Source organism: Aedes aegypti, chromosome 1, assembly GCF_002204515.2.
Source record: "Aedes aegypti strain LVP_AGWG chromosome 1, AaegL5.0 Primary Assembly, whole genome shotgun sequence".
NCBI lineage: Eukaryota > Metazoa > Arthropoda > Insecta > Diptera > Culicidae > Aedes > Aedes aegypti.
In genome coordinates, this window is record NC_035107.1 from 156,945,608 (window position 1) to 156,970,786 (window position 25,179).

At 41.8% G+C, this 25,179-nt stretch overlaps 1 protein-coding gene across 2 annotated transcripts in view; it reads right to left on the reverse strand.

Moving 5' to 3' along the window:
- Positions 1-2,083: 2,083 nt before the first annotated feature.
- LOC5568544 (integrator complex subunit 7) overlaps positions 2,084-25,179 on the reverse strand; it is a 112,118-nt gene continuing 89,022 nt past the window's right edge. For both annotated transcript variants that reach the window (XR_002501844.1, XM_021851906.1), the window contains one exon: positions 2,084-2,219. Coding sequence is in view for 1 of the 2 variants with exons in the window: in XM_021851906.1 (XP_021707598.1) it covers positions 2,151-2,219 (69 nt within the window). In the remaining variant the exon portion in view is untranslated. The remainder of the gene's footprint in view (positions 2,220-25,179) is intronic.

Sequence of the window (25,179 nt, forward strand, 5' to 3'; positions counted from 1 at the left end):
TGGGGGACCGACGCGTAGCCATAACCCACGTAAATAGGGTAAATTATGTATTTTGGACAGGCTAAGGATATGTCTGGAAACGGCGATCGATTAACTGCCTTAGATACTAATATTTTATTACGTTTTGATACTTATATGCTTAATGTATCATTGTTTTTTGAGTTTCTGGAGAGAAAAAGCTCACAAACTGTAGCATTAGCTGTCAAAATAGCGTTTTTTAATTGTCTGTCTGTTATACATTTCGGACATCAAATATATATTTTGGACACCCTCATGTGAATATAATTTGGACAGGGGCTTTATCTCACTATCTATTCTATGGTTTCTTAAAAAGACGATCATATCATAATGTTTAAAGAGTTTACATGTGACTTATGCATTTTTTCGCTTATTGGATGTGTATATTAGTGATAATCAATAATTTCATTTAATGCAAGCAATATCATCAGATTCACGAAATACGCCTGCAAGTATGCATGCATGCGACATTCCAGTGCGTTTCATCAGATGGCCAAATTATATCAACTGAGCAAAAACCGTAATCTATTTTGGACACCACCTGTTTTATGCCTTATGTACTCATGTTAAGATTTTAGATGAACTAAGCTTTAATATTAGAAATATTTTATCATATTGCCGCCTTTTAACTTTTTATGAAAGCCTATTCTGAGCGCTATTATTGCGTTTAATGTATGTTCTTGAAACGTACATCCTCTTGCATTCGTAGGTTTCACAGGTGTTCTGTTGATACAATTTACAATTTTTATATTTTTGAAGCCAATTTGTAATTGTTATGAAAACGGCTGTCATTAATAAGTAGCATAGTGTATTAATAATGCAATACATGATTTTCCGTACATAAATTCCTCATCATCTCATTGTAAATGAGCATAGAACAACCAGCCTGTCCAAATTATATGCATGTCCAAGTTATATACGTTACCCTATCTCAGGCTACAGAATGTTTATCGTATTCGGATAGGGTAGGTGTACCAGTTATGGCCATAGTGGTTCCCTATTTCGCCATACGTGATATCTTGAATGCCTTTACATTTTGAAAAATCTTTTGTGTTTTAGCAGTAAAATTAAGGATAAAACTTAATGTTAAAACATTAAAAATGATTAAAAATGTAAAAGTTTTCCAAATTTTGCATATGGCCAAATAGGGAACCACTATGGCCATAACTGGTACACTTTCCCTATTCATTCCACGGAATGATACATTAATGCGAGTATGTTGTGAAAAAAATATGCGATTTGGTGCAGTCGTCTTTGAGTAATGAGCATTTATGTTTCTGGTACCACGCTGGACAAATAAAGATCTTGAAAACTCTAAAAAACCTCATATCGTAATTCTCAGATTTCTCCAAGAATACTGAACCTATTTGTATGATTTTTTGAGAGTAGCTCCTTATTACCTGGCATTGTGTAGTATTTTTTTTTTTGTTGATAAATTGACTAAAAATAAAATGGCTGCCAAAGACATTTTATATGGAGAATGTCGGTCCCCCAAGGAATATCAGAATATTTTTAAGATATTCTATATTTTCAGATCATCAATGATTAATATCGACACAGATTCTTAAACTTGAAGAGTTTTTTGAGATCTTGTGAAAAAATGGTGCAAAAATATCGAGAAACAAAAAAGTTATCGCGATTTGAATATTTTTTTAGCGGTAAAAAATGAAACTGGTGGTAGAGGGGTTAAGGTTTTCAAAGTTTGTAAGTAATTTCTTCTACAAATCTTCCAATACTAATTAAAAATTTGAGAGATTTGCCAAAATATTTCCAATTATACGCAAATTCACAAAAAAAAGTTTAATAAAATTTTTGGAAAGATACAAAAAGGAATTCGTTGAAACACAATCAATTACTTTTATAAAAAAAATTACGGTGAGGCCAAATGGTTATTAATCAATGTAGAACATTCTTTCGAAGAAATTCATTTTAAGATAATACTTTCAGAAACCTGATTAGGATTGTATCCAGGATTACGTCACAGTCTTGGCTATTTGTTTTTTTTTTTTCTTTCGAGGACTATAAAAGTATATCAACCAGAAAATTTCAAGATTCTTGCTCACAATTATATCAGAAACCCAAACAGTTTTTATTTTGTCAAAATAATACCAATAGTTATATGGAAACCCTGTCTAGAATTTCCTGCGCCGCGGATTATATGAGAATCCAGTCTGCAAATCTGAGTAATTCGGCTCATGATCCTGTAACACAAAACAAAATAATATAGAAGAATTGAAAAAAGTATGAAAAATTACTTAATTGGATTATTATTATTAGTTAAAAATATAACAGAAATCAAAAAAATAAAAGCAAATAAAATTTATGATTTGTTTCCATTTACTGTTACTTACTGTTTTACTAAGCCTTATCTAAACTTTCGTTTAGTGTTTTTTTTTTTTCTTCAAGATTAGGGTCATTTTTTGGCAATTTCATATACAGCCAACTCTCCTTTACTCGATATTTCCCTTAAATCGATGTAATGGACGAGATATTCTCAAACTCGAGTTATTCTCTAAGCTTTGGCAGATAAAGTCTGAACATGGTTTGAAAGACGTGTTGCTGCTGCGAATAGGGCCTTTTACGGACTACGTAACCAGCTTAGGTCCCGCAGCTTGCAAACGGAAACAAAATTCAACCTGTACCGGTGTAACCGTAAAGTGCTGCGGACAATACTCGGTGGGAAACTCGAAAATGGTGTGTGGCGCAGACGCATGAATCACGAGTTGTATCCAGTATACAAAGATGCGAATATTATCAAGCGTGTAAAATACGGCAGACTTCAGTGGGCTGGTCACTTAATGCGAATGTCGGAAGAAAGAATTGCGAAAATAATATTCAACAGGGAACCAAGTAGAGGTCGGCGGCTTCAGGGAAGACCACGAATACGCTGGCTGTACGCAGTGGAAGAAGACCTGGCGACCCTAAACGTTCGGGGCAACTGGAGAAGTTTCGTCCAAGACCGACGAAGATGGAGCTCTACAAGACACCCGGCAATGGCGTGACGCTACGCTGTAGCCATCAAGGTACTCTATAACTCGATGCGATCTGTTTCAGTTTCCTATGTAAGTTTACCTCTCTAAGGTGTCGGCCATGGTAGACGCGTCACGCGAAGCGACGCGAAAATCCTTTGGAGTTTGACATTTCATTATTAATAATTGTTATTCCTTCCCGTGCAATTTTCGCTTCGCTTCGCAATTCGCGTCTACCCTGGCCGCGCCTTAACTCGATGCGTCAATGAAAATTAGCAAATGGCTCCAATTGTTAGTTAATTTCATAAATTTGATAATTATGATTACACTGGTAGTGAAACGAAGGTCGACAAGCCACTTCATGGTAATGAAATTTAAAATATTCAAAAAGTGTAACGTTGATAAATGTGCTTAAATTTTACTATTTTTCACATTTTAATTACTATTTTGAATGTACTTTGTCAAAATAATGAAAATTTCAAAAATTGACAAATATGTGTTCTGTATTTCTATACCCCCCTAACTCGATGGTCCCTTCAATATCGAGTTAACGAGAGTTGACTGTATTTCTTATGGCAAGGTTAAAAAAAATATTGCATTAAAATTTATTTTGGGGATCATTGGTTCAATATCCCACCATACTTTTCAGTTTTGAGATGCTTTCACCATACATGTTGTTAGGACCCTTATCACATATTTTTGGACACTTAGCCAAAGTTTTAAGCATTGAACACCAGTTCTTTCTGGTTCCGTTTCGGTTCTCTTAATGTACGAATACCGTTTTGTCTCAAATTCCGAACAGACTCATATTCCGAACACTCGGTTTTTGTATGGCGATTTGGTTGAAATGTTTCGCTGAAATATGTCACCAAATAACAAGGAAATGACAGTCAATTGCAATTCAATTTTAACGTCTCCAATATAATTTATACTGCGGGAGTAGTGATGATTCACTAGTTTGAGACCAGTAGAACTAGCTCAGATAAATTTATTTGTGAAATTATTCATTTGAATACGGTTTATTCGTGCTGTTCGGAATTTGAATCAAGGTGTTCGGAATATGAGACAGAATCAACACAGTGTTCGGCATTTGAATCAAAATGTTGTTTCATACTTTTACGTTAAAACAATACTAAAACTAATTGAATCAAAATTATTATCGGTACACGCACCAGCTAACAGTTAGGCTTTGCGAAGAAATTAAAATTTACCTAAATATCTGCTAATTTATGCCAATCAGATGCATTTGAAGTCACTGTTGACCTTAAGTGTTCGGAATATGAGTCAAAACGGTACTTGGCATTTAACGAGCTTACTTTATTAGTTTTGGAAGCGAATAGGCAGATACAATAAAGTTATCGAGCGATACAAAACCGGCAACCTTCTTAGGCAAAGCTTTATTAACTACTGAGTATATTGTAACGAACAGACAGATAGCAACAAATCAAACGATCATTACCTAGGCATAGATAACACCGTAGAGCGTACGAGTACAACTACTCATCCCCGTGTAATGAATAAGAGAGATGATAAAGATCAGATAATTTATGCTTTAACGGGGGGCACTCGGAAGGAGTATCACTAGAAAATAATGATAAAGTTTAAGTATTAACATTACCGGCCACCTAAATTCTGCTAAGAATTTAAACAATGCAAACTTGCAAAAATGCAAAAAACTAAAAACAAATATTACAGAACAGATTTCATTAAGGATTACGTTGACTGATCAATAGGAGTCTTCTCGAAGGGTAACAAACAAACTCTTGATGATTGCCGCTTGTAGACTGCACCGTTTGGAGTGCGAACTTTCACTACTCGGACCACATCGTCGGGTCCTGGGAAGACTTCGATGATGCGTGCAAGCGGCCATTCGATGGCAGGATTACCATCCTCCTTCAGAATCACCATCTGACCCACCTTCAGTTTAGTTGCTTGTGGAAAACGTTGGTTTTGATTGTGGAGCTGCGAGATGTACTCCTGTCTCCACCGCTTCCAATGTTGCTGTACCACTTGTTGCAACCCTTGGTAGTGCTGGAGTCGATTCAGAGGGACGTCCGTGTAGTCTGGATCGGGGATGGCCAGCAGCGACGACCCGGTCAAAAAATGTCCAGGCGTAAGGACGTTGAACTCATGTGGGTCCTCCGATAAGGGTGTAAGCGGTCGAGAATTCATCACCGCCTCGATTTGGGTGAGGATGGTCGACATATCCTCAAACGACAACTTCTGCTGGCCCAGTACTCGAACTAGAGATGTCTTAGCGGACTTCACGGCAGCCTCCCATAGACCGCCGAAGTTAGGTGCTCTGGGTGGTATGAATTTCCAGACGATTCCTCGCCGTGAAGTTTCGTTGGAAATCGCAGTCTTCGCATCTGGGTCGTGCAACAGGTCGTAAAGCTCTCGAAGATAGTTGCTGGCGCCCTTGAAGTTCAGACCGTTGTCCGAGTGGATTTCAGATGGCATGCCTCGACGGGCCACGAATCGGCGCAATGCAGCAAGGAAAGCGGCAGTGGTAAGGTTCCCTACCAGCTCGAGATGGACCGCTTTCGTAGCGAAACACACGAAGACGGCTATGTAAGCCTTCTGCGCTGCTGCCCTTCGGTGGACAGGTTTAAGGTAGACAGGGCCACAATAGTCTACGCCCGTAACGGTGAATGTTCGGGCAGGGGTTGTACGAGGTTTGGGGAGTTGACCAGGGGGTTGGATTATAGGGACAGGGTTGCTTCGGAAGCATCGAATGCAGTTCCGGAAAGTAAAGGTTGCCAGTGCCTTACCACGAAGTGGCCAGAATTCTTGACGGATTTGGGCCAGCGTCATACGGGGGCCAGAATGGAGTGACAGGTTGTGGTATGCTATTGCCATTTGCCGTGTGAAAGAATGGTTGCTTGGAAGGATCATGGGGTGCCGAACAGTGTATGATTCACCGGCCAGGCGTAGCCGGCTACCAACGCGAAGTATGCCGTGATGATCGAGAAAGGGATGAAGCAGCTTTAGCGGTGAGTGGGCAGGTACGAGTCGATGGCTGGCGAGCGCTTTGATTTCTGCGGCGAAGGGTTCCCGTTGAACACATCGTATTAGTGCGTATTTGGCTTCTTGTAAATCTGCGACAGTCAGATTCGGGGATGCTGGGGGCAATCCGCGATGCTGACAATTCCGGATGAACTTGAGGCAATACGCTGTAATCCGCAGGAGTTTCCAGTAGCAAGAGTAACGGTCGAGAAGTGGATGGAGTTGAATTGATTCTGTTGCTACTAGAACGCCTTTCTTCTTCTCCAAGAGTTCCACCGCTGGTGCCTCGTACGCTAAGTGCTGCTCATTGTTCCAGTGTTGGTCAAGCAGCGATAACCAGTGTGGACCGTGAAACCAATTGTGCATATCGACGAGGTCCTTCGGCAATACTCCTCTTGACGGAAGATCGGCGGGATTTTCGGTCCCCTTCACATGATTCCATCGATGTCCCTTTGTGAGCTCCTGAATGTGCGCAACTCGATTAGCGACGAATGTAGGCCAGACATATGGAGGCAACTTCAACCAGGACAGCACAACCGTTGAATCTGACCAAAACCAGGTCTCGGTATCCTCCATTTTCAACGCCTTGACAGTTGCACGGTAGAGTTTTGCAGCAATGTGGGCACCGCATAGTTCCAACTTCGCAAGAGTCGTCTTCTTCAACGCGGCAGGTCGAGAATTGGCTGCCAAGAGTTCGACTTTGATTTGCCCATATTGATCGATAGATCTGGCGTAGATACACGCCCCGTAAGCAGCCTCGGAAGCATCTGAAAAGACGTGGAACTGGACCAACATGGGATGGTTGGTGAAAGCACGTCGTTCCACCTTGATGTTTGCAAGAGCAGGTAGTTGTTCGTAGAACTTTGTCCACTGATCTGATAGTTCCTTGGACAATGGATCATCCCAGCCTTGTACAGCTATCCATAACACCTGCATGCGTATTTTGGCCCAAGAGATTACTGGAGCCGTAATGCCGCTGGGATCCCATAGTTGAGCGATGACAGAGTACACCTTTCGCCTAGTCCACTGCCCGTTTGCAGTGAGATTCGTAACGTCGATGCTCAACAAATCCGGCCCTGGTTGCCAATGAATCCCAAGCGTCTTCACCTGTTCTTGGTCGAAGTTCAGCGTTGACTGCGTTCCCAAATCTTCCACAGCCAGTCCTTCCAACACACGTTTTGAATTGGAAACCCATTTGCGCAGTCGGAAACCTCCTTTAGGCATCAACTGCTCCAATTCCTGCCGTAATGCAAGAGCTTCTTCCTCTGAATTTGCGCCACCGATGTAATCGTCGACGTAGAAGTCGTTTGTGAGCGCCGCTTTCGCTCGGGGATGCTGATCACCTTCGTCTTCCGCTAATTGATGCAAACACCGAGTTGCCAGAAACGAGGATGGAGCCAAGCCGAACGTGACTCGGTTCATCTCGTATGTTGTAATCGGCTCTGACGGCGAGAATCTCCATAGAATCCGCTGTAGAGGAGTGTCATCAGGGTGCACCTTCACCTGCAGGTACATTTTTTCGATGTCACCAACAATGGCGACGGAATGTTTCCGAAAGCGTAGAACCAAATCAAAAAGTGGATCTTGAAGGACCGGTCCTATCATCAGCGCCTCGTTCAAGGAATGGTTAGATGTCGTCTTGGTCGATCCATCGAATACCGGCCGAACCTTCGTCGTCGAACTCGCCTCTTTTATGACCGGATGGTGAGGCAAATAGCAAACGAGCCGCTTATCGTCCTTCAAGGCATCTTCTGGTACAATCTCCATGTGGTTTTGGTCCAAATACGCCCTCATCGCTTCATTGTAGCCCTTTCGCAGCTTTTCGTCCTTGTCCAGCCGCCGTTCCAACTGTACAAGTCTCCGCACTGCCATATCCTTCGATTCGCCGATCATCCGCTCGAAACCCATTCGCTTCGGCAGACGCACTACGTATCTCCCCGTTGAGTCACGGGAAAATGTATTTCGAAAATATTGCTCGCAGTCCTGCTCTTCCTGGGTTTGACGGGGTACATCTTGCAATTCCTCGATCTTCCAAAAACGCTCGATTTTCTCATCCAGCGAGGTGTCAACCGTCACGTGGCAGCAAGGAACTGGATTGAGTTTGCCCAGATCTGCTTTACCAGCAGCGATCCAACCGAAAACGGTATTGACGAAGAGTGGAAGTCCATCACCCACGCGTTGTATTTGAACTCGACAGTCATTCAACAACAGGAACTCGTAAAAATACTCCAACCCCAGCAGAAGATCGATAGGAGCACGCTCGTTGAAGCCTGGATCCGCCAAAACCATATCCGAGGGTAGGTTCCATGCATCGATAGGAATTGTCGTTGCCGGTTGATCTTCTGTGACCTTCTTGAGGACCAAGAACTCCATTGGAACAGAATAATCCGTGATACGCGAAACTATAGTTGCAGACACAGAACTGCTTGTTTGAATCTGCGCGCTGCCGATTCCAGAAATAGGTACGCTAGCTCCTTTCCGCGGCAGTCTTAAAATCTGACACAGCCTTTCCGAGATGATATTCGCCTGTGACCCGCTGTCCAGAAGCGCCATCGCCGTATGTAATCGCCCATTGCGATCCTTCATCGATACGAGAACCGTTGATAGGAAAATATGCACCTCTCGAGACCCAACAGCTACGTTCACCGCGTAGATGGTAGCGACAGAGCTCTGTACTGCCTGCCGAGGAACTTCTGTTGCCGATGATACACCAGAACCGCCCGCTTGCGATTGTGCTGAGTCCTGAGCGCCTGCCGATGAACCAGAGCCCATTGCTGACACGCCAGGATGGAGTAGACTGTGGTGCTTCTTGTTGCACGTACGGCAACGGTACGATGACTTGCAATCCCGACTGTAGTGATCACGACGGAGACAGTTACTGCACAGCTTCTTAGAATTGACGATCTGGAACCGCTTAACCAGAGCCAGCTTTGCAAAAGCCGGACAGTTGGTGATGTAGTGTGGCCCGTTGCAGGATACGCACTTCATCGACGAATTATCCGACGCTGTATTCACCGTTAACTTTGGGATGAACTTCTTGAATGACGTACCAGGAGCTGTTGAGTACGTTGAGTATCAGGACGTTGATCGACCGCCACAGCATCCAGAATCCGGGTTTGACCCTCCAGGAACTCCATTACGTGCCGGAAAGTAGGATCCGATTTCTTCAACGCGTACTCTTCCCAATCCTTCTGAGTAGAATCGTCGAGTTTCGACACCAACAGCTGCGTCAGCATCGCCCCCCAGCCCGCAGATACTTCCCCCAATTGGTCCAAAATCTTTGTATGCCGGTCGAAACAGTCGATGACGTCATGAATCCCACTTGCTGACATCTTTTTCAATTTCGGATATTGCAGAAGTGCATTTACGTGGCGTTTCTTCTGTAGATACACGTTCGAATAACGTTTGGTCAAAGCAGCCCAGGCAGGCCCGTAGCTAGCCTCGCACATAGGAAAAGCATCGACAACCTTCAGCGCGTCTCCCTTTAATGACGCTCGCAAGTAGTGAAAACGTTGTATCGCACTAAGATCAGCATTGCTATGGATCAGCGATTTGAAGGTGTCGTAAAACGGCAACCATTCGTCAAAATCCCCTTTAAATTCTGGCAAATTTATCTTTGGCAATTGTACGCTTGCACCTGCCCCCACAGGTGGAGTAGCGGAGGTGGAGGAGAAGGATGGGGTGGTAGGTGGCAACTTCGATTTCAACCCTGCCCTTACCTGGAAGTACAACTCCTCGAAGTCGGCCCTGATTTTCTTGTGATCGTCCGCTTTCTCCTCGTGTTCCTCCATCTCCTCTATCTGCGTCTGGATATCCTCGAATTCGTCCCATTTCTCGTCCAGCTTGTCAATGCGCGCTTGTACTTGGAGATCGTGGGTGGCTGGGTCGTAGTTCTTCAGAAATCGGGCTGTCCGTTGAAGAAAGTCTACGATGTTCTCCCGGACGTGTAGTTTCGGCTTCAGTTTCTTCACCATGGTATAGCAGTCGAAGTCCTACCTACAGAGGAAAACATTCGTTTTCGGGCGGGAGTATGTTCGGTCTCACCGCACCGACTTCCCATTCACTGCAAGGCGCAGTAAGATAGAGCAGCAGCGCAGCAGTTTATATTCAATTTCACCTTTTCTGCCCCCGCTAGCAGCAAGCAGCCCAATTGCTTTCATGCTGTTGCTTTGGGCTGCGTGATGCTAGCCTGTTGGCGCATTACAGCGATGTAACAATGACATCTGTAAATGTTTGCTTTGCTACCTCTGGGATATATAAGAGACTCGATTCCCTGTGTGATATTAGTTGTAAGTTGTAATCGTTCCGTACAGTTTCCCCACCGAGCAGGAGCACTGCCTCTCGGTGGTGGTAATAAATCATCGTCAGTAGTAGAAGTCGGATAGTTTGTCATTTCGTCTGCCCCTCCGGGACCATAAAGAAACACAACGTAGGGCCTGGTCAACCCTGGACGAAACATTGGTAGGAATAGTACGAAGCACAGCACCACAAGGCAGAAAGTGATAAATTTGGAATTAGGCTCACCTGAGAGCCTAATGAATTAGGCCTTGTATTTATCTTTCTGCCAGCAGGAACTAAAAGGAACCTCCTAAAGGTTCGTAGGATATCAGCCAAGTCAACTATCCACAGCGAACAGGTCTTCAGTATGCAGCAATTGATCGTCAAAAATCGTACATCCGTAGTGGCGCAAGACCGAGAATCAAGAAATTGGTCACAATTTGATCCGTTGAAAAAGTGCTCCAGCCAAGTACTCACCGTGTGAGCCTGGCAGTACAGGCCTTGTATTGCAACCGTATATAGAATACGCGCCCCCGGTTACCAGCATCCGCTTATACTGATCCACCAGAACCACCGCTCTGGTTCCGTCCGGTCGTCGTATCTTCAATCGATTTAAAATATCAAGGCATACAGATTTAGGCGCGACCACTCCGCATCTTCATCAGCCGCAAGCAACAACGAAACGTAAAAATATCCACACCGTGTGAGCCTATTCCCACAGGAAACGTATGTCACAGGCTTCTCTCACTCGACGGCAATATCGCTCGCCGATAGCTTTCTAATTATCACAGCCGAATAACGAATATCGTTGAGGTTTTGACCTCTTCGTAGAGTCGATGACCGTAGATAGAAGCCGTTCAACAAAGCGAGGTCACTCACGGAACTACAATAGACCAACGCTACCGAGACTTGGCGCACAAACGATGGTGGCAAGATGGAGTCCAAAATCACTTCCCGCGGCACAAATCCTGGTCACGGCACCATTATGTTAGGACTCTTATCACATATTTTTGGACACTTAGCCGAAGTTTTAAGCATTGAACACCAGTTCTTTCTGGTTCCGTTTCGGTTCTCTTAATGTACGAATACTTGGCATTTAACGAGCTTACTTTATTAGTTTTGGAAGCGAATAGGCAGATACAATAAAGTTATCGAGCGATACAAAACCGGCAACCTTCTTAGGCAAAGCTTTATTAACTACTGAGTATATTGTAACGAACAGACAGATAGCAACAAACCAAACGATCATTACCTAGGCATAGATAACACCGTAGAGCGTACGAGTACAACTACTCATCCCCGTGTAATGAATAAGAGAGATGATAAAGATCAGATAATTTATGCTTTAACGGGGGGCACTCGGAAGGAGTATCACTAGAAAATAATGATAAAGTTTAAGTATTAACACATGTTATTAGTGGGAGCTCCCCAAATGGGCTAATTTTATTTTTCTTCAAAACTGGCAAATTTAGGCATTAAACATTATTGTCTTGAAAAAACAGGTCAGACCTGATCGAACAAGAATAGTTGACAATATTACCTAAGCTCAATTTTTTCCATATTATAAAAAAATCTAGTTCACGAATAAGTAACTGGACCTGTCACCTAGGTAGCCGATATCCGAAATGATTCTCCACGACTATGTCTGAGTTATCCCATAACGCGGGTAGATTAGTGATCCTTTATAAGAGAGATTCACGGAAGCTGACATTTCTGTCAAAGTGTGAGCCAATCGAGCAGCGAGAGCTGTCAGAGAGTGAGCCAAACGAACATGCTTTACGTTTATCATTATGAGCTTTTATTGGCTTTTATCGGTGAAAGCGATACTACTCAAAGTGGGAGGGAGCAAGGAAAGTAATGAAAGAATATGATGGATAGAATCGCAAGCGAGCGATGAGAGAAATGAATAGAAGTTGAAAACTAACAGAGGGCCATATATGAACAACAAAATCGAAGCGACAAATCGTTGCCTAACGTCCTGGTTTTGAACGGCTAGATGTTGTAGCGTTGGTCACTACTAACACTAGACAGACTTTGAACTTGGATCATAGTTTCCCAAACTGTGGGTCGCGACCCCCAGGGGGGTCGTGAGCTGCACTCTGGTGGGTCGCGAAAAAAAACTCAATTTGTATTAATTGCCTTAGATTTTTTTCTACATTTTCAAATGTCTCCCCGAATTGAAGTAAAAATGGTTAGGTACCTACTGATGATCACAGCTTGACATGGCATTTCAAATTTTCTTGGAACAATATTAAAAAATTGAAGCTGTCAAATATTTTGTTCAAAACAAACTTAATTTTTCATATAATAAAAGTTTTGCGTAAATATGGTGAACTATTTTACATCAACGCTAATGTGCAAGGAGTTTGGTTAAATGCATAGATTTACATACTATATTTCTGTGTGTGTGTGTGTGTGTGTGTGTGTACAATCCACCTCCCACTGACCGGCAGTGTTTTTATGGAAGAAAATTGTATGCATGTATTTATTGATACCCTTCGATATCTTCATATCTGCAGACAATTTTAGCCCAGGAGATGAAAGGTGATAGCTCTACTGAAATTCCAACGACCCATTTCAAGAATGGCAGTAAATACACACACATTCTGAGGTCATTTTCATATACAGTAAGCCCCGCATAAAAACACCCAGATATCAAATGGATATCTGAAATATTTTTACACTTCCCGAATCGAAAATTAAATGTTCGACCCTGGCACGTATTTAGTTTCATATGGAAATAGGTAGGTAAATAATAATGAAGAATGATTTTACCAGGATGTAATGCTGTTTCTTCCGTCGCAGCCCTGTGCTTACCGCAAAATACAACGCACTTTTTCACTGCACTGCGCGCGAAACACCAGATTTACATACTATATTTCTGTGTCAAAATTCTGAAACATAAATTCATGAAACATGAAATTTAGCCAAAAATGAAATTTTACAATATTTGTTCAGCAAATTTTATCACAAATACTGGGAGTCAGTGATTTTTAATAATAAACTGCACTCTTACTGCTAAAATTTCTAGTCGAGCAAAAATTAACCATCGAAAATATCACAAAATTGATAACTTTAGTTTAGAAAAACTTTTTTTTCTTGATTCCTGAAATTCTATGTAAAGTTTATATTTCCATAAAAAATGTATTAAGGTTGAATATAATATTTCGATGTGAACAATATTATTTGAACCAGAATTAGTGACATTGAAATGTTGGCAACATCGAAAACTCTGTAATTTAAACGTTCTAGGTACATATCGTTTCCAATAAAGTAACGATAGACTTCGAAAGTTTAGGTGGAAAACTAATGTATCAACATTTTTCACCTGGTGGGTCGCGAAGAACACGCCAGAGGGCTAGGTGGGTCGTGCACTCGAAAAGTTTGGGAACCTATGACTTGGATAAAGTCTTCTAATATGTGTACTTGTAAATTTTCTGCAACTTGTAAAATTTAGTGAAATGAGGTGCAAAGGTGCAATGATTATGTATGCACCTAACCGTTGATTATAGATGGAACGGAATTCACCATGCAATATTTTTTTCCATATACTTCAAAAGGGCGTTTCTAAATATATTGTCCAAGAATAATTCATACATATCCAAAGCATTCAATTTGGACAATTTCCTAAAATCACTATCAGGCGATAAATAGTAGATAGGTAGATATCATTTTTAGTGTATTTGCTGATTAGCAATAACTAAACATAGCATTGGCCCTTTTGAAATGTCGATATAGATTTTTTTAGAAAAATGTATTTTTCAATATCTTAAACCAGATCCATATACAAATGAAAACTACTGTTTGTTTAAACAAGTTAAAGTGACATACATCATGTGATTTCTATCATATAAACTTCAAAGGGGCGTAACTCAAAATTCTGACTAAGGATTTTTTTTTCAAATTCGGCCCAGAGGTGCAGAACAATGTCAGGAATCAACTGCCGACTGCCGTTTGGATGGTATATTTTATTTGATAATAACGGTATTTGGAGCACCGTGTATACATTATTTACAGCTAATATATAGACAATGTGTACGCTAAGGTCTACGCAAGCAATAAGTGGACTTTGGCGCCAGGAATCGTAATCAAGAAGCTGGGAAAAGTCATGTACAACATCAGGGTCAACAACAGGAGGATGATCAGATCCACATCAACCAGCTTAGGGCTGTTGCAGACTCAACTATTGCGGAAACACCATCGTCGGAGCATGACGGAGCGTTAAACGTTAAGTGGGTTTCAGCGTTTAACAGTCAATCATCATTTCACCTAAAAGGCTTGATGTATCAAAAATAGTGTACAAGGACATGTCCCAGGGCTGGATATTGTCCAATATTGTCCAAAAACTAACATAACAATTAACAAGCTGTAAATAACAAGAATTATCATTTAGAACAACATCGTTAGAAATAATGGAAATTCAGGGACGAATGCCCCGTCAGGGCAAACTCTATTAAAAAATCCGCATTTTCGCGCAAGCATCGAAATCCACGAAATTTGGTCTTCATCGCAAAACGAGTCGAGGTTTTATAAAAAAATCTAATCGTTTAGTTTCAAGGTGGCTTGCATCGTATCAACCAAAATGCTCAAAACTGACAACAAGTGGTTAAAACAGTGGTTCTCAATCGGTGGTCCGCGGACTCCTAGGGAGCCACTGCCACTTCTCAGGGGATCCGTGGAACCATCGACAAAAAGGTTTATTTTCACGTAATTGATTATCAAATATTAGTGCGCATTCTAACATAACATTCACAATTACACCCAACTACTAAACAACACATTCATTAAATTTCAATCCGATCGCATTACTCGCTTATAGTGAATCCTAGACCATTACCATTCCCATCATTTAGCTCAGGCCTGCCCAACCTTTTTGGCTCTTTTTCGACATAAGTGGTTGGTGCGTTCACAAGAATAGACCAATATGAACAAAATTAGTTTCAAATGAGGGACTATTCAAATATGACGTCCATCGTTTTTAGAGATTTCTAGATCCCCCCTCCCCCCCTCTGTCACGCTTTTCTCAATACCTTCTACACATACTGTCACACTTTCGTAGACCCCCCCCCCTCCCCCTAATGATGGACGTCATTTTTAGATGATCCCTGAAAGCTTTGTAGTATATCTGTCTAATCCATGCTGAAAATTTTAAATTTGTATCAAACTCTTCGCTAGCGATGCAAGCATAGGTAAAAATCAGTCCGGCCCACGGGCCGGATCATTTTTTGGACTACAAAAATTTCATTTGAGACTAATTTTGTTCATATCGGTCTATTATTGCGAACGCACCAACCATTTATGTCGAAAAAGAGCCAAAAAGGTTGGGCAGGCCTGATTTAGCTCCTTCACATCTATGAGGGCGTCGGTGAATCGCTAGCCTCTCTTCAAGTAGGTGTTGTCCTCGACACTCGCGGAAATGGACTGTAACGAACAAGTTTCGGTTTTTTCGGAGGAACGAATCTCGAACGCGTCTGTTTAGTACAACAGTCAATTTTACTTTGAACAAATGTTTGAATAATACATGTGTGTTTGTGTGATGGGTGTATGACAAAGTATGTAATGTTTTTCTGTTTATTTCTAGTCGTGTTCATGATAATGGCGTGTTGACCGTGTTACCAAACCAACAGGTGTCATATCATCATTTTCCTTTCCTTTCCTAGTATCGGAGAAGATGGACGTGGCCGGCAATGGAAAATCCTGTCTTATCATCTCTGACTTCCGATTAGATAGCTGTTTCATCCAAATGGTTTTCCATGAGCACTTGGAATAGGTGTCGTAAACTAAATAACATGATAGTTTTCAGTATGCCATCGTAACGCATATCAAATATGAAATTTCGGTTTTATTATTGCGGATAGTAAACAAATTCCACGCTTTTCAAGATTTTCGGCAAGATACCTGCCGAAATCTCGATAAGATATAAGAAAAAATAAAACATAGAAATATTTCATTCGAAGGATACTGCAAGGATTGCAAGATCATTCCTTGTTGATCCCAGTTTTTTTTTAATTCTTAGAAATTTTGCTTGCATGATTCATAAATTCTTGAACTCATCTTTGAATGATGACTTGATTTTTTGGACTGTCTTTGATGGACATCTGTAGTTATCCCTAGAAGGTGCCTGGGATGCATCTCAATGAATTTTGTCATAATGTTCGGCGGATTGCCAGATATATTCACGGATTTCTGTGCCTGAGATCCATGCATGTGCATTATGTATTATTGGCAAATTATAAACGTTATTCTTTAAGGCGTTTTACCCGAAACGTTCCTGGCTATATTTTGAAGAATTACTGATAATATCTTTGACGAGTACCGGGGTAAATATTTGATAAATTATTGTTTAATTTTAGAGAAATATTTCAGTGACAATACCCTTTAGAAATCTCGTCGTACGACTTCTGATTTTATGTTTAATAAATTAGTTTCTCGGCCGGGTTTGCTCGCATTAACTCAAACACAGTCACGCCTATAGTCATCGCTTGTATCACTACGCTCGAATTGTGTATAAGAAGCGTGTTTTTTTTTTCAAAACACGTGTACTAAATACACGATGCATTACATTTAGTTTTCGAAAATTTCAAAGAAAAAAATTAGGAGACCGTAAGAGGTTTGTAGAATCTTAAAGCGACCCCCTTCAAAAAGGTTGAGAACCAATGGGTTAAAACGAAGAAAATAAAAATGAAAATGTTTAATGAGCAACGAACATAATAACTTCGCGACACTTGAAGATTTGAAGATTACATCCAGTATTGAAAATTACATTTTAAGGTGGATCTCAATTGCAAAGTATTCATAATTGAATTTAACGGCTTGTGCAAATAAGTGCACAGTAGGGTGTTCCATTTTTCCACGACCATCGTGAATTTCGTCTCCCTCAATACTGAGGGATTCTTCATATTATGCAATGGATTTTTGCAAAAAATCAAGTCAATCCATCAAAACCTCTAATATCGTAATGAGATTTTCGAAATGTGAAATGTTTGATATTTCGGACATTAAATTGTATGCGAGCAACTTGCATACAATAAAAAATCATTATCGTATGCGGTGAAATTTGAAAAGAAAACAAACATCAACCAAATCCGACAGTAGAACTTCTCGGTATAAGGCATTCCTTATTATTATTATTATTATTTATTAACGACACTTTACCCTCGTCAGGGCAGCATTCCTTATGGCATTCCATTTTTCGAACGGCAAATTATTTTTATGATAATATCTAGTTTTTTTTATCTTCGTATTCTTTATTTTTTCAGCAAATGTAGTCAAGACCAGGAGTTGGAACGTTAGACTAGAAATCGATCAGGAGATTTGGATACTACTTTACACAATGGACAATTTATGTCTACAACTTGCTGATTGGATGAAACATATTCACGATTGATTATTGATCTTGATATGGGAACAGACACCTGAACGAAATTTCCAGAACCCCACTCAATGCCGTCAGTGCCAAAAGTTGGGTCATGGTATACCTAACATTGCCACATAGATGCTGATTTGCGGAGATTCTTCTCACAATTAGGACGTCTGTCCTGTGAAGGAAGATATCAAAATGTTTGTACCGTTTTGTCTCAAATTCCGAACAGACTCATATTCCGAACACTCGGTAATTGTATGGCGATTTGGTTGAAATGTTTCATTGAAATATATCGTCAAATTATCAGAAAATGGCAGCCATTTGTAACTCAATTTTAACGCCTTTAAATAATTTCATACCTCGGGAGTAGTGATGATTCTCTAGTTCGAGGTCAGTAAAACTAGCTCAAATAAATTTGTTTGCGAAATTATTCATTTAAATACGTTTAATTCGTGCTGTTCGGAATTTGAATCAAGGAATATGAGACAGAATCAACACAATCAAAAATGTTGTTCCAAACTTTTACGTAAAACAATACTAAACAAGTTTAAACAAACAATTTTAACGGCACACCCAACAGCTAACAGTAGAACTTCGCGAAGAAATTACAATTTACACGAATTATAGCTAATTTATGCCTATCAGATGCATTTGAAGTCACTGTTGGCCTTAAGTGTTCGGAATATGAGTCAAACGGTAGACGCATATAATTGCAGGGGCAACTTTTGGGATTGCCCTTCCCGCAAATGAATCGTTGGGGTTTGTACCAGGCAGATGAACGTCGACATTTTTTATAGTTGAAATTCCCCAGGCAGAATCTCCAACAATACTCATTTTTTAGTTAACAGTCGCTTGCTTAATTATCATACCCATCAGGAAGATTATAACCATGCTCATTCGCAAACTTATGTTCTATCTTCAGGTAAACATTGGAAACTTTTAAATTTGAAGGGAAATACCCGTGATAACTCCTATGCGAAAGTTGTAGCATGTAACTCCAGTTCTTCACCTTTTTCCAACGGTTAACCGTTCGAATTGTTTCAAATCAAATGTAAATACCCCTGTTTATGCAGCTGAATGTAACTTTTATTCCGACTCTTTATCAACCGAAAATCCCAATATTTTGCATGTTTGGTGGATTAGATTACAAAAAAGTTTGATAAATTATACTTTAAATTTCATGTAAACATCAATGAAACCAGTGTTTTACACAACTTTGGCGACCTGCAGCTAGAAATTGTGACGTGCTGAAACATTCCTGAGAACTGCATCAGATTCAGCGACCCAAAATCTACTAGAGATACATAATTTGATCCTTGAGACACGCAAAAATGTCACTTTTGTTACGCTGTGATATTTTTTTAAATGTTTTGAATTTTAATGCTCTTTCTTTGAATGGTAAAGAGGATGACCTGTTTAATTTTCTAACAGCTAATGACATAGAGTAAAGTGGGGCAAAAGTTCGAGTGGGGTAAGAGTTTCTTTTTCAGATTTCAAACTCAATTCAAAACAAATCTTATAAATGTCATGGTGGTTTGAATGCTATTCAACTAAAAGACTTTCAATCCAAATATCATAAAAATCGATTGAGATTTGGAAAAGTTATGACTCTTTGTTGTTTTTCGACGTGAATATTGTAATTTTTGGTCAAATTTTCGTAGCATGGAACCAATTGAAGATAAAATCTTTTTTGCAATTTCTCATCGTAATAGGCTGTTTTTCATCACGCCAATCTGTCATGAAACGGCCTACTTTCCTGCACTGAAGTATGCAGAGTGGTAATAGTCATTACCATACTGAAACCAGTGCTGTAATGATTCATTACGCAACGCTTTCTCATTACGCAACTGTTTTGAGTTGCGTAATGAATCATTACACAACAATTTTTCAGAAATTGTAGAATGATGGTGAATGCATTCCTATATGATTTCTGATACCCTCAAGTGGTTTTCCACGAAATTGCAAAAAATGTTGTACGTAACTCGTTGCAGAACTCGATTTTTACAGCACTCGTCGTAATTACCCTACTCGGCGAGCCTCGTAGGATAAACTTACAACTCGTGCTGTAAAAATCATCATTCTGCAACTTGTTCCGTAAACTACTATTTTGCAATTTCTCATCGTAATTGGCTGTTTTTCATCACGCCAATCTGTCATGAAACGGCCTACTTTCCTGCACTGAAGTATGCAGTGCGGGAATAATCATTACCTAACTGAAACCAGTGCTATAATGAGTCATTACGCAACGCTTTCTCATTACGCAACTGTTTTCAGTTGCGTAATTAGTCATAACACAATCATTTCTCAGAAATTGTAAAATAATGGTGGATGCATTCCGATATAATTTCTGATACCCTCAAGTGGTCTTCTACGAAATTGCAAAAAATGTTGTACATAACTTGTTGCAGAACTCGATTTTTACAGCGCTCGTCGTAATTATCCTACTCGGCAAGCCTCGTAGGATAATTTTACGACTCGTGCTGTAAAAATCATCATTCTGCAACTTGTTCCGTAAACTACTATTTCAATATTTTATGTAAGGGCGTTTCTGGGCATATCATAAGGTTGCTTTGAGGTGTATTAGTTTTTGCATAAATGCTTGGAAACAATTTTTGGCCCATAGTGGGGCAAAAGTTCGAATCAGCGGGGCAAAAGTTCGACCCATGTATAAAATCACGGAAAAAATTGCAAATTGCCTAAAATCCACATATTATCTTCAAATTTAGTTAAATTTGTCTGATCGTGTGAAAACTGTCACCAAAATTTTACTTTTCTCTTAGTTTTGCGAAAAACTGCTATTTTTGAGATAATTACAATTAACCCGGTTTTGGGCAATTTTTTGATGAAAATTTAGTGTGTATTTTTCGTCAAACTTAAGTTTACGGCTGGTGTAAAGTATGCCTGTCATAAAAGGATCGATATTTTGTGTTTTAGCCAGCGAACTTTTGCCCCACACTAGATTCGAACTCTTGCCCGGTGGGGCAAAAGTTCGAATAAGACAATCAATTTTGAAACTGTTATAATTATAACTAAAAATGGATAAATATTTTGACATAGGTTTGTTCAGCAAAATTATAGCCAATATGTTGAGGATTCACTGTATGGTATTTGTTTTGTTTTAACTGCTATTGTTGTGACGACCCCTCGGTCGGCGCGTCTCAATTCTGATCAAACTGATATAAAAACTTCGTTTATCTGTAAACGGAGATCGTTCGGAGATCAACAGCATGTCGCGACGGAATGAACCGCAGCAACGAGAAGCTGCCTTCGACGAAACAACGATTGGTCATCATTGCAAGTTGTGCGAGAACTCAGACAACAGTCGCATGGTCCAGTGCGACAAGTGTAACGCTTGGTACCACTTCGAATGTGTGGGCGTGACTGCGGATATCGAACATCATGATTTCGTCTGCGCCGCATGCAAAGTGGTCAAAGGAGGAGTCAAGAAGAAGCGTAAGACATCAGCTAAAGTACTGTCAGATGCCCCCCCCCCCCCCCCCCCCCCCCCCCGGTGAGTTCGTACGCAGATGACCAGAATACCGTCCCGCCACACTCGATAGCACCTCAGTCAGTGTTAGCTACTCGGGCCAACCAGCTAGATCCATCTGTGTACCTCGTTGCTTCGTCCACAGCAAGCATAGGAGTCGTTAGTCGCGCTCCCGTTACATCAGCCACTCCATTTACATTCTCAACTAGCCCCATGTACAACCAAGTCGTTTCGTCTTCTGCCTACGCTTCCACAGTCACCCACGGCCCGGCCGTACCATTGCCAACGACGATACCACCAAACATATTTGAAGTAATGAATCAAACCTCAATGTCTGGTCTATCATTACCTCTTGTACTGGCCCCTCCCGTGCAGTCCGTGCCATCGTATGCGACTCTTCCACAACGCATACCGGGTTACTTCCCGGAAGTGCTCAGACCGGCTCAGTGTTTCACAGTTCCTTCGTGTGGGAATCAACAGATTCCGTCTCTGCAGTACAGCACGCCTCTATCGTCACGAAATACACCAACCAATAGCCAAGCTGAAAGGACCACCAAGAACATTGCACCTGCATTGATTGATAACAATCCGTCCGACACCAAGAAACAAGGTCGGGAGGACGTTGTTAGTCAGCGCTCCGGAACTGCGAGTTCAAGAATGTCCCGGAAGGAGAAAAGACTACAATTGGAGTTACAAATCCTTGACGAAGAAAGGAAGCTGCAGGAAGAAGAACAACGAAAGAAACGCGAGTACCTCCAGAAGAAACATCAATTGCTGAGAGAGATGGCAATCGACTCTTCAACAGAAGACGACGAAGGAGAAGAAGATGAGGAGGCGATCAACCAGAAGGTGGATATGTGGATGCAGGGTTTACCACCGACCGAGCCAGCTCATATCCAGCTAGGTGCACCCCAACAACGTCCACGAGAGGAATATGTACAGCAAATTCAGGTTCCGCGACGACCCGTAGCAGCGCAACAGATTCAACAAGTACCCAGTCAACCAGTTCCTGATATTGGGCGGCTAAGGATTGGCGAATGTACTCAAATTCCGTCAAGGTTCGAAAACATCGCCTCTCACGTACGGCCGTTTAATTCTGGCCAGCGTTCGACCCCTCGACAAGCAGAGTTTATGGAAGACAACGGTAACTTGTCACGTAGTCAAGTAGCCGCTCGTCAAGCCGTATCACGAGAGCTTCCATGTTTTAATGGTACTCCCGAGGAGTGGCCTCTTTTCTACTCTACCTTCATCACCACGTCCAACATGTGTGGCTATACATTAGAAGAAAACTTGGTGCGCCTGCAGAAGTGCCTCAAGGGGAAAGCCTATGAGGCAGTTAAATGTAGGCTGTTACATCCATCGAGCGTGCCAGGGATCATCTCAACTTTAAAAATGCTGTACGGCAATCCCGACGTAATAGTACACAATCTAATCGCAAAGATCCTCAACACTCCACCACCGAAAGCGGATAGACTAGACACATTGATAGAGTTTTCTCTGTCAGTCCAGAATCTATGCGCTACGATAGAAGCCTGCCAGTTGGATGAGTACTCGTATAATGTTGTACTCCTACGCGAACTCGTTGACAAGCTCCCCCCTTTATTTAAAGTGGATTGGGCGAAATACCAGCGAACTCTCCCAAGCGTCAATCTCACCGCATTCTCGGCGTGGTTGTACGATCTCGCCGAAGCTGTTTGCCCGATTGCCACGCTGTCAACTATCGAGTCAAAAGCAACGAAAGGCAAGAAAAACTCAGCTTATCTGAACACGCACCAGGAAGAGGAGGACCATGCACGTCCATTTAAAACGAATGAGGTCATCAAGCCCGCGCCACCATCAAAAGTATGCATGGTGTGTAAAAGTAGCTGTCCCAGTGTGGACAAATGTACACGGTTTGCTGAACTCAGTTACAATTCCAAATGGGCAACTGTGAAAGAGCTCGGACTGTATAGGAAATGCCTGAAAAAGCATAAGGCGTCGTGTAAATCTCAACAAGTTTGTGGAAAAAACGGTTGTCAATACAAGCACCATCAACTCCTCCACAATAATCAAAGAGACACAACCAGCACTACTAGTAAGGTCCCCGCACAGACGACTGTCGCACAGAGCTCAACCGGGCGTGAGTGTAACACCCATCTAAAACTCACCAATAAAATGCTGTTTCGCGTCGTACCTGTTATCCTGTACGGACACGATAAAACCGTGAAAACCCACGCATTTTTGGACGACGGTTCGTCGTACACGTTGATGGACGCCGCACTTGCCACCGAACTAAAGCTAGATGGAAAGCCTGAACCACTTTGTCTGAGGTGGACAAGCAATCAAGGACGCATGGAGAACGATTCGTTACGATTGAGCATTGAGATTTCTGGTACAAGAGAGGGTCATAAGAAGTATCGTCTCCAAGAGGTGCACACAGTTGCCAATCTAAGTCTCTTCCATCAATCGGTGAACGTGAAGGAGTTGACGGAGCAGTATCCGTACTTGCGAGGAATTCCGGTTGAATCCTACCAGAACGTTCAACCCCCTATTCTTATCGGTATCGACAACGCAAACTTGTCACTCCCGCTGAAAGGGAGAGAAGGCGGTTGGTGTGAGCCTATCGCTACGAAAACGCGGTTAGGGTGGATCATACACGGCGGTACAGAACTAGGGGGAGAGCTAGTTGGATATCACAGTCCCCAAAAGTGTTCATGCGGTGGGTCAAATGACGCTGCCCTTCAAAATGCAATTAGCGAACATTTTTCGATCAAAAGCATAGGAATTTCCCCGCCCAAACATTCGCTTATGTCGACCGAGGATCAACGAGCCGAAGAAATCCTTATAACCATCAAGCAAACTGAAAGTGGACACTACGTTTCAAATTTGCTTTGGAAGTACGACAACTGTCGCCTTCCCAACAGCAAACCCGTGGCTCTTCAACGACTGCGCTGTTTGGAGTCCCGCATGAAGAGAGAACCTCAGTTAGCCGAAGCACTTCGAAGTAAAATCGCGGAATATCTTGAGAAGGGCTACATTCGCAAGTTGACGGATAAAGAGTTGAATGAAACGCATCATCGAGTCTGGTATCTCCCAATCTTTCCAGTCTTTAACCCGAATAAACCGGGTAAAATGCGCATAGTTTGGGATGCGGCCGCTAAAACCAACGGTGTGTCACTTAACTCAATGATGTTGACTGGGCCGGATCAACTGACGTCCCTATTATCTGTACTCATTCAGTTTCGGGAAAATAAAATAGCAATATGCGGGGATCTGAGAGAAATGTATTATCAAGTGCACATTTCAAAGGAGGACCAAAACTGCCAACGATTTCTATGGAGAGAAAACCCGGCAGATGCGGAACCGAGTACGTTTGTATTGCAGGTGATGACGTTTGGGGCCTGCTGTTCACCAAGCTGCGCCCAATACGTAAAAAATTTGAACGCGGAGAAACACGCAGGAAAGTATTCAGCCGCAGCCAAAGCAATTATCAAGAGCCACTACGTGGATGATATGCTAGTTAGTACGGAGACGGAGGACGACGCAATTCGACTAGCACAAGATGTTCGACACGTTCATGCCCAAGCGGGGTTTGAGATGCGTAACTGGATTACTAATTCTCCAGGAGTTCTCAGTGCCCTACAGAAAGAAAAGATCAACGAAAAAAGTCTGAACCTAGGATCAGACTAGCCACAGAAAAAGATCTGGGTATGTGGTGGTGTACGGCAACGGATACGCTCACGTTTAGGCTTTCACAGAAGCACGACGCAAACTTGTTATCAGGAAATCGGCGGCCAACCAAAAGTGAAGTGTTACGGACCCTGATGGCCATCTTTGATCCTTTAGGATTACTTTCGAACCTGCTGATCTTCCTCAAGATACTACTCCAAGAGATTTGGCGTTCGGGAATCAGCTGGGATGACGAGATACCAACATCGCTTCATGAGAAATGGGAGTGTTGGCTGAAGGTTCTTCCATCAGTACACAACGTTCACGTTCCAAGGTGCTACAGGCTTCGTACGTCAATCGGTCCACAAACCAACGTGCAGTTGCACACCTTTGTCGACGCAAGCGAGGAA